Genomic DNA, 15,051 nt, shown 5'->3' with positions numbered 1-15,051 from the left:
GGCTCCATGCAGGGAGCCCGATGTGGGACTCGATCCTGGGTCTCCAGGATCACACCCTGAGCTGAAGGCAGACGCTAAACTGCTGAGCCACCCAGGGGTCCCTACACTGCTTTTATCAGCTAATCACTCACTGTTTTGAACTGTGCTAGTTACCAAATGCTTGTTTCAGGCATAGAATTAGATCAGGTTCGAGTTCATTCATTACGCAACCCTGGTTATCAACTTTAGTTGACCCTTCCCCCCAGTGTTTCTCCCCTAATTTAAGAATTCAGTCACTAGCAGTCTTTCTGTTGTTATTGTTGTAAGATTTTATTTATTTATTTTTGAGAGACACAGAGACACAGGCAGAGGGAGAAGCAGGCTCCCCGCAGGGATCCCGATGCAGGACTCGATCCCAGGACCCCGGGATCACGACCTGAGCCAAAGGCAGATAGATGCTCAACCGCTGAGCCCCACTAGCAAGCAGTCTTTTTGAACTAGAGTTTTGCAAACCTTGGGTAGTTATTCGCTTTAAAAGGACGTGTCAAAGGCTCTTTTTGCTAGCCTTGCTCTGAATAAGCGAGGATTTTGTTATTGGTGTGTGTCTGCACATGGGCAGTAGCTTCAGTTCTTAGGTGATGGGTGTTCCATGACGGGTATACGTATTAGAGAAACCCCAACAGTCTGGGGAAGAAAACACTAGCAGGAGTAACACAGCGTATTTACTAGAAATGATGGATACCACCATTTTTTCCATGAGGTTCTCAATTACAGTCCTAAGTCTTTGCTTGTTCAATTATCAGCAATACTCCATGGCACACAAGTTAGTGTTTAACTATTATAAGTCCTATGTTGATACGACGGGATGTCATTTTCTTGTGCTTTTCTTTGTTCAGTTAATGTGGTCGTTAAAGTGTGGAAACACAGCAAAGCCAATAACCGTGCTTACGTGACAGCAGTCCATAGAGGGAGGTCCTGCGGTGTCTTCGGGATTAGCCACTGTCCTCACAAATGCTTTGGAGTTGGGCACAGATCAGATTCCAGCTTTGCCACCAGCTCGGTAAACTTTCCTTGCCCATCGGCTCTCTGCAGTTCAGCCTTCACATCTGTAAGCTACAGACAGGGCACCCCTGTGGAGGGCACGGCGTGTTTTATTAAAGCTGACGTAGGTGTGCAGTGCCAGGATGAAGACCCCTACCCATGGGCGAAATCTCAGGAGGACTGATCCCGGATGGTGCCCCTCTGGGAGACGAGCTAGCACGGCTTGGCCCTGGGACCCCCACGATCATCCCAGACTGGCTCTGAGGAAGTGTGCCCACCTCTGAACCGCAGCCTGGCTGTTCCCGCACTCCTGGCACATATTCCCAGGATCGTAGGTTGCCAATGACCGTATCTCAATTTGCTAAAATTATGTAACTATTATGTGGCTTGACTAGCAGTCATAGCATGACAGTGGTAGAAATATGGCACACCAGGATACGCACAAAAATGAGATTCGCACAGAATCACTTGTGAGCATTTGTTTCTCTTGCTTCTCCTTAATTTTTCTTCGCTCTGGCTCTCTGCCCAGCTAGCTTGACTTTTCCCAGCATCTCAGAGCCTCAGATTAGAATATGGTGCAGACGGTCACAATGTTGTCTTGCTTTATCCTTACCTCCCTCCCCCCATCTTCTCTGCCTTCTGGATCTGTTCACCTCGGCCCGGGGGACCTAGTACTGGATCCTGACGGGGATTGATCATCTTCCCCTGCTTCCAAGGAGCTCCAACAGACCCTGTCGTTCTCATTAGAGCTGGAAAAAGAGGTTTGCCTTAAAGACCAGTCAGGTCCCAGGAGGGCCTGCTGTTGCCAGGGGGGCCCGGTCACCTCTTCTTCCTCACCTTTGGATGCTTCCCATTCTTTCTTCTGTCTGGCAGCCTGACCTCTCCTTCTTCAATGTACAGCCAGTGTGGGTTAGGACCAGAGGTCGCTTTTAATGCACGAAAAGCCATGCAGACCACCCAGGATGACTTCAGCCTGCCATATAATACAATAACTAGAGCAATCATCCTCGGCACCACTTGCCCGTCCTGTAGCTGGGTTGATGTTAGTGTTTTGCTTGCCCTGTTCCAAGTTTGAGCTTGTGACCTAAAAACTGACTTGAGGAATAGTCTGTAAAAGTGGTAGGACCAGTGGGTGGCAGGGGAAGCGGGGGGCAATGTGAGCAAAGCTGAAAAGGGTAGCTGACCTTCTGGAGCAATAAAGATAGTGGAGCGAGTGTGGCCTGAGGGTGTGTGTAACCACTGCTGTGTACCAGAAGAGTGCTTGGTACGAGGCACGCTCACTGTTTCTGTGTCACAGATTTGGGAAAGTGTACTGTTCCTCATGTTTTACGCTTCAACACGATGGGTCTTTGCTAGAAGTCGGAGAAGGTCGAGTGCCAATATCCCAATCCCCTGCTTCGTAACTGACCCCAAACACACTGGACCTTTTGCACTGTTTTCTGACACCTGACCTGCTTCTGGAACTGGCAGTGCAGAACAATGGCTGTTGGCTAAGTTAGAAGGACGGCATTCGATGTGAAGTCACGCGTTCAGTTTGCCAAAAAATGCCATCGCTCTCCTCCATGTAGCATGGGGTTCAGGTGTTACTCCCCAAGGGGCTGATGATAGCATTTGCCGCTTTTTGAAATTCCTGTATTTCCTGGCTCATCTAGGGGTTTGCTCTTTGTTTTCCCTCTGCTGGAGAGCACGAACCAGAGGGCTGCATGCTGCCACCCGTAACACCTGTGCCTTCTCACCCTGACATCACTTGATGAATGTTTTTCTTTGGTGAATAAATGAAGGAGCTCATTTTTTTCAGCGGGGGAGGGGCAGAGGGGGAGAGAGAGAGAAAGAGAGAGAGAGAGAGGGAGAGAATCTCAAACAGGCTCCACACTTAGTGCAGAGCCCGACTCGGGGCTCAGTCTGACGCCCCCGAGATCACGACCTGAGCCGAAATCAAGAGCCGAAATCAAGAGATCACGACCTGAGTCTTAACAGACTGAGCCACCCAGGCAAACCCTGAAGGAGCACTTTAATGAGTAATTGGAATTCTCATCAGCACCTTTATCAAAGGAACTTTCTATAGATGGCAGGTGAATAATCCTGATTTTCAGAATGTTAACAGTCTTTATGAATAATATATGTCCATAGGTTGAGAGCTATAGAGAGATAGAAGGATGGATACAAAATAAAAGGTTAAAAAAACGAATGTCTGTCCTTGTGTATGGTTCTCGTATTTATGTATTTAGTGAATAATTCAGACTGCTATAGAAATACCGCAGAAGGCAAATATTTATTCATGGAAGCCCCTTGGCGTACTCGATTTTGTCTTACTTTTCAACCCTATTGTCCAAATGTACGTCACAAATCTTATCTTTTAAATATCATAACAAAAATGACCATTCCAAAACAAACAAACAAACAAACAAACAAAACCCCTATGCACTCCAAAGGGTCATTGTGAACTATTCGGCTGTCTCAAGAAATTTTAACTTGTCCGTCCCCCTGAAGACTCCAATCTAAGCCCAGATGAGTCACATTTATCAAATACAACCTGTAGCCTCCAGCCTCTGTGGCTAAAGGCGGATGTTGTAAATACCCAGTTAATGGCAGGAGAGTAGAAGTGCCTTTGCCTCTGCGAATACCTTCCCCTGGAAATTGCACCGCAGTCAGAAGAGGGGGGTTTCGGATGACGCTCCTCTTCCTGTGGTCTCCAGGCAAAAATAACCTGCAAGAAGAAATGAGTAGGCCACTCATTCCTGTCCCACCAGTTACAGCGTTCTCGCTTTGAATTTAATGGCCAGAGTGAAGGTGGGCTTGTGTCCTAGTGGTTGTAGGCCTGGCGTGGCCAGGACAGAGATCTCGATGAAAGCGGGGGTCAGGTGTCACGCACCGCAGCGCCCCAGTGAGAACAGTGTGTCCGCCCACGGCCCCGGAGCCGTGGCTGGGGTGTGGACGGTGGCCTGTGTCCTAGCGCGGCCCACGCTCTCGGTCCCAGGCTCCTGGAGGAAGCCACCGTTGTTGCCACTTCCTGAGGCAGGACAGGCACCAGCTGGGCCTCCAGCAGCGGCTCGGCTCTGGGCCGGTTTGCTCGTCACAGGTTGGGTGGGAGACCGTGAAGAAGACAGCGGGGGTGAGCACGGTGCCGATGACCAGGGTCCTGCAACTCTGATTGCGTCTTCTGAAAGTGGTGACAAACTCCTTCTCCCCCAGCAGCAGTGAAAGTGATTAATACCGAGAAAGGTAGTTTTTATTTACTCCCATCTGTGGTCACTGGTTTTAGACAGCACTTCATTTATCAGTTAGTCGTTCAGTCCCCCAAATATTCAGCTGCATCTTCAACTGTACTAGTCGCCGGGCCGGGCCTGGGGCTGCCAGGCGTGCGCGGCACGAGCCCTGCCCTCGGCGAGCTCCAAGCAGGTACGAGCAGGGGCCAGATGGGGCCGTGGGCTGGGAAGGGATGGGGCGTCGAGGGAACGTCAGCAGCGCAGGGCTTGATGGCAGTAACGGGGGAGGCGCGCCCCCGAGGGGGCAGGCAGGGGCCGGCTTGCGCACAGCCATCGGCCGCCCGTCCACCCGTCCACCCGTCGGGGCCGGGCAGGGAGCCTCGGAAGCCTCCCCGGAGGCTGGGAGGCTGCGTTGTGTCTGGGTGGAGGGAGCTGATGCCCGGGAGCCTGGTGGGCTGCACCAGAGGCACTCGGCGACTGCCGTGCTGCACAGAGCCTGGCGGGGCCAGCTCGGAACCTTCTCGTTCTGTACCCCAGGCCTTCCTCCTCTCTCTTAGGCCTCCCCAGTGGGAGGCCCGGCTAAAAAGATTGGTCGGAAGTGCTCGTCCTTACAGGCAAATCATAATTCCTGATGGTGTTTTTGAAAAGCTGATTATGCTTTTTCTGGCCACATCTGCATGGCCGAGCCAGTTCCATGATTTGGGTGCTCCCAGCCAAACCTCATCGGAGAGGGTGTCACCGCTGTTCATGTTGACAGAGGTCTTGTCTGGTTGTTGGTTTCATGGCAAGTGGCTTTTCAAGCCTTTTAGAACACTTTTGTCCCGTAAAGCCGGACGGATTTTGGTGCAGAGCAGTATCCACAGAGTGTGCGCACCTCCGTGTAAAGGTTGGGGCCATCCCTGCTTGTTTTTGTGAGCGCACGGGTCTAATGCGTGTGCTCATTACTTCTGAAGCTGCTGCGTTTTCCAATAAACGTGCCCTGGGAGCTTTTATGGATAGAAGTGGAAGCTTTTATTTTTCTCATTTCAAATAGAAGCACGTGCAGGCATGTGTGTCCCTGGGCCTGTACCTATATGAGCAATAATGCATGTTGGCCCATTCTCAGCAGCACTGGGGAGGCCCCGTTCCTACTTTGAACGGCAGCTGTTGAGCAGTAAATTCCACAGCTGTAGCCAGCAAGAGGACGGCCTCGTTAGTGCAACAGCCACGGAGTAGCCACAAAGTCGGTTTTGATTAGAACGCCTCCTCCTCCCCCACTTGCTTCTCTCCTCTTGAACCTGGCCTCCTCCTACCAGGCGCTGACTGCTGCCTGCCTTTGCCTCGGGGTTTCATGAGCCCCAGAGCCAGGAGACACCGGGTGCTGGAAAGCAGGTAGCCTCGTTGGCTTCTTCACACAGAAATTTCGGCCTGGGGGTTCTCAGTCCCTGTGCCCCAGCCTAGAGCAATAAATACGTCGTCCAGGTGTCACATGCGTGTCTTCAAAGGCTGTTTCAGAAATTCACATCCCAGCAAAATACAGCAACCAGGGCCATTAACGAAACACGTGTTTGTAGGTAGTTTGCACTGATTTCAGATTTAAAACAAGACGTTTCCTAAGAACGCAGGGGTGCCACATGTCCTTTACTCTTCACGCTGGTAGGAGATGGTGAGGGTCCTAGAAATGGGCCTGGAAACCCATGGGCCTGTCTGCAGAAGATGTAGGTCAGAAGTGCAGAGCACCACTCGTGCACACTCGTCCTCGAGGCCCTGTGTTCCCACAGAGGAGCCGTGGCACTGCGTGCTGTGGAAGTGGCCCTCCTCCTTCGGTGACACAGGTAGGGACAGCTGCCATCTGGATGGACGTCATTAAACAATCAGGCGGAAACTTTTACCTCTCAGCGTGCGGTGGCTGGGTGATCCAGCCTCTTGCCATCTTTCTTGGAGTTCCTTGATTTATTTGCCTTATTTTTACTGAATAACAGATCTCTTCCATGCTGCCATCAGCTCTGTTTATCCTGCCAATGTGAAAGACCGCGGCAGGCCAAATTACGCCACTCCACGTACACTGTTCCCATATTGCATTACCCGGCACCCCCTACCCTCTTTGCCTGTTGTGTGTAGAATGCCTGAGTTGTTTTTGAAACATGTATGGGCTTATCTTATAGCCATTTTAATTGGATTTCATCCATCCAACCTGAATATTAATGTCCGAAATACCTTTATGTATAGTAGGGTTGAATGAATGTTGAGCGAATGATCTTCGGCAATAGGAACTTTTAGGGTTCCCACTTAGATGTCATTCTAGGAATTAAATATAAACTTGATGCACTGATTAATCGTAAGGTTTCTGTACAAATGTCGGCTCCCGTTACTTCCTTGGCGTTAAAAAACAATGTTGTGAAAGTGGAAAATGATTATGAATTTCAAAGTATGGCGTATTGGTTATAACAGATACCTTTCTAGTTGCAAAAATTATTTCATGCTCTGGGACTATACATGGGATATATTGATGCATCTAATTGATGCATGATTTCATGTGTGCATTTTGTGAGATTTATTTCGCTTAACATTTTCTTTCTATTTACACTCCAAATTCTAGCTAGGTTGGGGGAAGTTGCTAGAGTCCCAGACAGGAGACTTCCAGTTGAATGAGGCGTGACTACACTACTGACTGCAAATTAAGAAACAAGGCCCAATTTGCAAAACTTGACCATACTTTGCAAAAGAGTATTGGAAAACCTTTACCTCTGATTTTTGATAGGGAGTAAATACATCAAAACTTTTTCAAAGATTCGAAAAAAAAAAGAAAAAAAACCTTTTTCAAAGATTCGGATTTGGGGAGTTTTCATTTTAAATCTTTGGAAAACAGGAGAACTGCTTCCCACTTAGACATCAGTTTGTTGATCACTGTTAGCTCAGCACCGAACATAAAGGGGGAACTGACCGTGAGTAGTTTTATAAAGATGTGCTCATAGTTCTGTCCCTGAGTCACCAAACACAGAGGAATGCTCCATTAAAGTATTTTATTTAAAAAAAAAATTCTATAACTGTAAATCTCTTCTACTGGCTGGAAATTATATTTAGTGGATGAGGATGCCACGCACGTTATGGTCAAGGACCTAAAATCCACACCTTTCTCCTTTTCTGCTCTGAGGAAAGTAAAAGGCAAATTAATATTGAAATTAATTTATTCTGGTTTAATAACCGTTGTTTTAGAAGAGCGTCTCTCAAAAGTGTTTTGCAAGGATCACTAGTTTCTAGAAGCTCCCCCACATACTCTTGCACACTGTGTCTGGGATGGGATGCCTAGAATGCACATCCCAGGTTGACGGCTCCGTGGGATCTTGGGACGGTTGAACCCATATTCCTCACACTTGTATGACTTGAGCACTTATCTTTCCTCTCCTCCATAAGACTTACTTTTGGATTGTTGTCTCAGGAGGCCCGTGATCTTGTTAGCACATTGCTTGGGAAGATGGGGGCCATCTGACTTTGCCTCCTAGTGTCATCAACTAAACATAAGTAAATAAATTGTAAGTCACATTTTTATAAATATTTATCTTTTAAATTACCCCATCTTTCACGTAGTCATTTGGAAAAGAAGTGAAAGCTACAAAAATAGTCCTTTAAAAATTATATTTAATCTGGTAAATATTGAGTGAAGACTCTGTGTCTCTCATGAATAAATAAAATATTTAAAAAAAATAAAAATTACGTAAAAACTAAAAGGCTTAAAAAGAGGAATCGATTTGCTAAAAAACCCAAGTGATGTTCTGGAAATAAAAATTGTCATAGCAAAAAAAAAAAAAAAGATATTGAGTGAAGAGAATCGAGAAATCAGATTGTAAAATTAATCTTTCTTCATGTGATCCACAGGAAAGAGTAGGGTGAGCAGAAATATAAAAGGCTTTGAGGTAACAGTACTCAGGTGGACCAAGATTTTAAGGTCCTTTAGAGGATGAAGAAGATATTTATAAAAACTCTCAACAATATCAATACTTTACATTTCTAGAAAATTGTGGAATGAATACATAAACTATTCAGGACTTCTAAAGGTGGGATTTTTTTTTTTTTTCTTCTTAATTCCGACCTCTGTAATCATCAAAGACTGTCCTCAGTCCCTAAAGTTCTATAGAAAGACATGAATCTAGGTACTAGCTTTGTTTATATTGTTTTATAGACACATCGCCAAGTGGCGGTTTTAGGAAGAAAACGTATTTTTCTTTGAATTGAGTATTTGGAGTTTGATAGGCCCCCAAAGAGGTCCTCATCCTGAGGGCATTTGTAGCCATGGTAAGTTAAGGATTTTGAGATGAGGAGATTATTTTGGATTATTTGGGTGGCCCTGATGTAATTAAAGAGGAAGGTGGGAGTGTGATATGGAGCCACAAGCAGAGGATGCAGGCAGCTTCTAGAAACTGCAAGAGGCAGGACTCCTGTAGGCTCCAGAAGCACCCAAGGCTGGTTTCATGAGCCAGTAAGGTAGTGTGTGTGTGTGTGTGTGTGTGTGTGTGTGTGTGTGTGTGTTGTTTTAAGCCACTCAGTTTGTGATAATTCGTCGCAGCAGTAACTGGGAACTAATAGACTGAAGGAGAGGCCGGCGGCTCACTGGCTCAATCCTGAGCGCCTGCTGTGTGCTGGGCCGTGTTCCAGGCACCCAGGGCCTGCTCCTTGGGACGCCACAGTCTGGAGGGAGGGAGGGTGTGACTGGCCGAGCGCAGGTGTGGCCTGTGTCCTCCAGCAACAGGTGATCGGAGGGGCTCCTTCCGAGGGGGCCTGGGTCTCAGAAGGCCTCGCTGTCTGAGGAGGTGACAGTTTAGCTAAGACCCAGCTGACAGAAGAGATGCAACCGTGCTGAGCTCAGCAGGGACCCCACAGGACCAGCGTGGGGGGCCTCTGCTCGCCGCCACCTCCACGCCCCCCGGTGAGCGGGAGGAGCCTGGCTCCCCATCCTTGCTGCTGCCGTGACAGCGCCAGGGGCCGCGACGGTCCTCGAGTTCCAGAGAGGCTCTGTGGCCCAGAGGAGCAGCCCGCCGCCCGGGCACCTCGAGGAGCCGGTGGCAGCGCGGGCTGTGCGGGGTGGGACCCGGCCCCCTGCCCCGGACTCCTGGGGGACAGCGTGACTGGGCTGGCTCCTTCGGAATAAGCGGCGAGGCGAGCCCCATCGTGTCCCCTGGAAGCCGAGAGCCCTGCATTCTGGAGAATGTATTCCTGGCACCTGCTTCTCCCCGCAAGGGGACGCGACGCCCCCCAGATGTGTCGAGAGCCGTGCCTGCCCTTCCCTGAGTCTGCTGAGGTCAGGGGCAGGCTGGAACTTGCTTTCCTTCCCTCTGACATCTTTTGGAAAGTAAAATCAGACCCGACCTGCCCGGCTGTGGACGTCGGTAAATCGCTGAAACAGGCCACTGAGAGCATCGCCTGCCTTATGGGATCTTTCCTCTGAAGGCCTCAACTCTTAATCGGGTCCTGGCGTGCTGAGCCCCCCGATGCGGTGCCCTCCCGCATCCGACGTGCAAGGGGCCGGAGGTGCCCCCTCCACGCCGGCCTGAGCTCAGGAAACTCTGGAAAGGTGTCCGGAGGCTCCCGCAAACTCTGTGTCACATTGCAAATGTATGTGGAGTGGGGTCTTTGGGTCTTTGCTTTTTTAATGAGCAGAATAAGGTACTTGGACTTAGTAATACCCATTCACTAAAAGGAAAGGGGTGGGGGGGGGCGTTAAATCATTGTGTTTTTTGATGAATGGCTTGTACACTGAAAAATAAATTGGACAAACTGGCATAGAGCTCAGTGAACATGAAATCAGCTATTAGAAGAAAGCTTGTGAACAAATTCTGGGGCAGATATGCATCTTTTGATTAATGCCCTATCAATCATCCACACAGCTACCTTAGCGGAGTCTCGCTGTAATCATTCACGGTTGCTTTCGGAAACACGGGCAGAAACTATAGCACTGCAGAAACGGAATATTATTACTGATTTCTCCCTAACTTGCCATGAACAATGACTGTTTTCACCCTGTTTCTGCTTGCCTTTATTACAGAACTACAATGCGGAATGAAAGGAGGGTTCCTCCAAGCTGGGTGAAATTCTCCAAGGGTATTCTTAATGATATTCAGTCTTAAATGGGCAAGCTATTGTAATGCAAGGTTCTCTGTAGGAATAATAGTAATGTAATCCCATTGAAGCCGCCTTTCATGGATTGTAGTCAAATAGGCAAAATGTGGAGTCACATTAATGAACGGAGTATATCTTCGGAATTATTACCCAAAGTTGTTGAAGTGGTCTGAATTTTGTTATTGTAATTATTATATTCTCAGCTAATGCGCTTACCAGCAATAGTAATTAACCCACCAGATTGGAAATTTGCATGAATCCTACCTTTGACATGACAGGAAACCCTGATTCTTTCTGGGTATTACACAGCAGGATGGAGCAAATATATATAAATATCCATCTTTTATTTCTTTTTTTTTCCCACTGATTTATGTTTTAAGAAAGACATGTTCATGAATGCAATTATAGTTTTTCACGCATTTCCCCGAGAACCCTTCATTCTCTTAAGAGGATTTGATTCCTAAACTGTGCCAGCACAAAGAACGGTTCGGGACTGTCTGCCCGCCGAGAAATGTTCAGGTAATAGTGTGGCTTCCTCGAGGCCCACTGGAGGCTGGATGGTGCTGGGGCGTAATGAAGCGGTGATGGGCATTAGCATGTATAATGGGCTTTCCTGGACATTTACTGCTCTTTAGCTGGGAGAGGGAGCTGTGCCCTCCCACTGGAATATTCCTCTACCGAAGCCCATTGATCACCGATTTCAGCCAGGAGAGGTTAATCCATCAGCTTCTGTAACCAGACGGCACTGATGGAAATTCTTTAGGTGGCATTCTGGATGAACCAAGCTTTCCATCTTTACAAACAAATGAGTGATATGACAAGCATGGTGTTCAAAACACATTTAACCAATTGATTTTCCTTCCTCTTGTAATAAGATCCGGAGACATATGAAAGCACGCAGCGTGAGCCGAGATTAAAGGAATTGGTCCATGCACAGCAACATACGGCAGTGAGAGCCAATAAAAGTACTATAAAGCATGTAGTCACCCATTCTCTTTTTTATATAAAGTTTGTTATTGCAATAAATAGCTGTTATTGAGCTGGTGCCTTTTGTTTCCATTGTGCCGAGTCTTATGTCGGGTCTGTGTGTCTGGGCGCACGCACCCGCGTGTCTTGCCTTAGGAGCCACGTTTCCCCTTGGAAGCGTCTAGGATGTTCCTCAGTAACCGTTTTTACCTTCTAATTTGAACACACAGACCCGATGTCGTTTGGGGATGGTAATAACACCGGTACAGAGGCGCGGCCACGACGTGCCCGCGGCAGTCTCTGCGCTCCGTGTGAGTGACAGTCTTGTACTCTCTGTTCCCCACCTGCAGCCCTGCCCTGAGCTTCACCTACCCTTCTGCACCCGTGTCTCTCCACATGCATCAGCAAATCTTAAGCCGACAACAGAGCCTAGGCTCGGCCTTTGGACACAGCCCTCCGCTCATCCACCCTGCTCCAACTTTTCCAACGCAGAGGCCTATTCCTGGGATCCCTACGGTGCTCAACCCCGTCCAGGTCACTTCTGGCCCTTCTGAGTCCTCACAGGTGAGAGAGACAGCTCGATGAGCCCAACCGTCTGGTAGTCCTAGAAGGGAGCCTGACCACCCCCTGAGCTGTGACCATGTCCAGTACCTATGCGTTCTCATGGCTTTAAGACTGCCGTCGTCCTAACCTTGGGCCGCAGTCTCCAGTGTTGGTGACCATGTGATGTGTGTGGTCCTCGTTAAACAGTGGCTTCTTCCCCCAGAGTCATTTCATCCATGGTGGCAAGGCGGGCTGCTTGATGAGGGCTGGGCTCCCTCTGGTCCGGTGCTTGTGTAACCCATACGTTGCATGGAGGCGTCGCTCTCATCTGGCGACGTCCACTGGCGTCTAGAATCGTGTGATACTTCACGGGAAGACTCAAACCATGCTGTGCCCTCTGCTCTTGTCTCCTCACTAATACGGCTCAGAGAAGAATCTGAATCCCTTAATTAAAGAACTTTGCAAACTTTCTTTTGGTTTGCTACCCACCTCGCAACTTTGTTCTTCTAAATAACACTATTGGAGCTCATTAAAGCCCAGGCCCCCTGTTCTGTTCTTTTAGCTTTTGGAAAAGCCACGAGGAGTTTATACTCATGAGTTGAAAACAAGGAGCTGCCTCATGGATGCATTCTCTGCCTTCGAACACATTTTCTGAGCTCTGCTGTCATGGGATGGGGCGTGATCAGAGTCCTGTTCTAGGACTCTAGGCCTCCAGAGAGGCCTACTTATCTACAGTTCCATGTTATAGCTATAGTCCATTTATTGATCAAAACTTTTGTGTGTTTTTTGTTTGTTTGTTTGTTTTTGTCCCTGTCCCTGCAAATATGACCAGCAGAACAAGCCGACGAGTGAGTCCGCGGTGAGTAGCACTGGTGACCTGATGCACAACAAGCGGTCCAAGATCAAACCTGACGAAGACCTACCCAGCCCGGGGCCACGGGGCCAGCAGGTGAGGTACCGGGGCTCTGGCGGCCAGCTGGTTCCTCCAGGATGATGTCTCTCACAGCGTTTCCTTGTCCACTGTGTTCTTGGCCTGGGCCCTTGGCCATACCCCGCATTTGACACAAGGCCATTTACGGAGTCTGGCTCAGTCTCTTTCTCTAATGCAGAAGCAAACACAAAAACGCTGTGCAGGGTAGGAACTGTAGTTCATGGTCTAAGTGGTGGGATTAATTTGTGACCGATCACTGGTATGACCAAGCGTCGGTCCTTAGCCCTGGTCTCGGGCCGGAAATACAAAACTCCTGGCCCTGAGCCCGAGCTGGGCAGAGTTGATGATATTCCTTACACTGACCATGGTCTTATTTGTTCTTATTTTGCCTTTTTCCACTTGCCGGGAGAGCTTGGAGAACAGAGGGATGGATCAAGGCACAACTAAACTAACTTGAGGCCAGTTAGATTCTGGTCCTTTAACCAGAGTCTTGAAAGGGCAGGTTTAGAAATTCCAATCTGGTCTCTGCTTTTAGGCCTTTAGCTCCTCCAGGCTTCAGTTTTAAGATGTGTTTGTTACGCCTGTAATACTGTCTCCTAGGACCCCTGTGCCTGACACAGGAAGGAGGTCAGTGAGTGTTAATTCCCAGAAATAGGGGTTGGACAGGAATCTGGACATCCACAGAATCTGGACCTTTCTACGTCCAGGCCGCGTCAGCCCCAAGCTCCAACTCCCTCCGCCCAGATTTCCTTTCCAGTGAGCACTTTGAGGATGGAATGAGTGGGTGTCATAGGTTCTGAAATCCAGCCTTCTTGAATTTTGCCGGCCAATCGTCCGGCTGGTTCCACCTAAACGCTTGAATACAGTTTTTGTCACCCTGCCCCAGATGAGATCCTGAATCTGCACCTAATCATGTCCCAGAATTCTGGAAATTCTTTGCATTTTTATTGCTGAAGCTACCTCAGGGTAAAAAAGACTCCGCCGCCAAGCTGTAGATGCTGTGGTTCTTGGGCAGCGAGCCACGTCCTTGCAGATGGGAAGTTGAACCAGGAAGATGTGATCCCTCTGAGGCCCACAGAGTGCGGCTCACAGTCTCCAGAGGCAGGGAAAGCGGAGTTAGAGTTCCTAGTCAACCATTTCCCTGATTCCAAACTATGAGGATAAACGAATTAATACACTAGAAAGAATCTAACCGAAAGAGCAAAGGCCAGTCTCTTGGGTAAAGACGACGCGACCTCATTTCATTGCTTCTCTTTCAGGATGACATTCTCATTTCTCTCTTCCCTCGTGTTCAGGGGCCAAGTTTGGTCTCAGCTTCTTATCACCGTTACGGTTTGGACTGTTCCTAAATCCCAAATTAACAACCTCTGAAGACATAGTTGGTAAATCAGAAAACATGCACACAAATGATTCCATATGTTTGACTACTTTTGTTCACAAAATCCAGCTGATTGACCTGGGCTCCTATTTTTCCCCCCTCCACTGAAAAATTGCCTCAGGATGAAGACCAATGGAAGTTTTGTTTTTGTTTTTGCTTTTGTTTTTCCTTTCTCTTATCTTTCCTTCTATTGTGTCTGATTTTCGCCCCCCCTCCCCTCCCTCCCCACCCTACCTCGCCACCCCTCCCCTCCAGGAACAGCCAGAAGGAACAACCCTGGTAAAGGAAGAGGGTGACAGAGACGAAAGCAAACAAGAGCCCGAAGTCATCTATGAGACCAACTGCCACTGGGAAGGTTGCACGCGGGAGTTTGACACCCAGGAGCAGCTGGTGCACGTGAGTGGGGGGCCCGGGCAGTGGGCTCTGCAGCCACGTGACCTTGGCCCTGACCCTGCGCTGAGTCAGGTTTCGTAGCCAGCAGCGTTGCAAACGGGAACGGGCTTTATGACTTTCTGAGAAGAAAGAAAACTCTGAGCCCGGGTGCTTGACCTGTTCAGTCAGCTAAAGCTTAGTGTAAAATTCAATAAAGTCTTCAATAGAGAGCGTAATGACTCTGATCCTGTAAGCCCGAAAACACTATTTTGAGTTAGCGTCTTTGATGGTTATTGAGTAATAGTAAGCTGGACATGAATTATTATTAACCTTTTAACCAAGTTTGAGTCTCTTCTCCTACACCCAGCGACGGTAGGAAAAATTGTAGAGGGGGCTGGGGTGGGGGGGGGGGGCGGTTCCTTTTGTTTTTTGTTTTTTTGTTTTTCCTCCTGTTCTGCAGTCTTCCTCCAAACCTGCAGGGTTGTGGGAACGTCCCACTATGTTATGCAGCCGTGAGTCTTCCAGGTGGGATAGGAACAGGC

At 48.5% G+C, this 15,051-nt stretch overlaps 1 protein-coding gene across 3 annotated transcripts in view; it reads left to right on the top strand.

The window, feature by feature from the left end:
* Window positions 1–15,051, top strand: part of GLI3 (GLI family zinc finger 3) — a 269,723-nt gene that overhangs the window by 193,721 nt on the left and 60,951 nt on the right. For 2 of the 3 annotated variants that reach the window (XM_072791650.1, XM_072791652.1), the window contains 3 exons: window positions 11,636–11,849; window positions 12,661–12,777; window positions 14,393–14,533. In XM_072791650.1, coding sequence (XP_072647751.1) covers window positions 11,636–11,849; window positions 12,661–12,777; window positions 14,393–14,533 — 472 coding nt within the window. The remainder of the gene's footprint in view (window positions 1–11,635; window positions 11,850–12,660; window positions 12,778–14,392; window positions 14,534–15,051) is intronic. The other variant, XM_072791651.1, reaches the window with a different exon arrangement.

Source organism: Canis lupus, chromosome 21, assembly GCF_048164855.1.
Source record: "Canis lupus baileyi chromosome 21, mCanLup2.hap1, whole genome shotgun sequence".
Classification (NCBI taxonomy): Eukaryota; Metazoa; Chordata; class Mammalia; order Carnivora; family Canidae; genus Canis; species Canis lupus.
The sequence above is the reverse complement of the archived record's forward strand: the minus strand, read 5'-3'. Positions and strand labels throughout refer to the sequence as shown.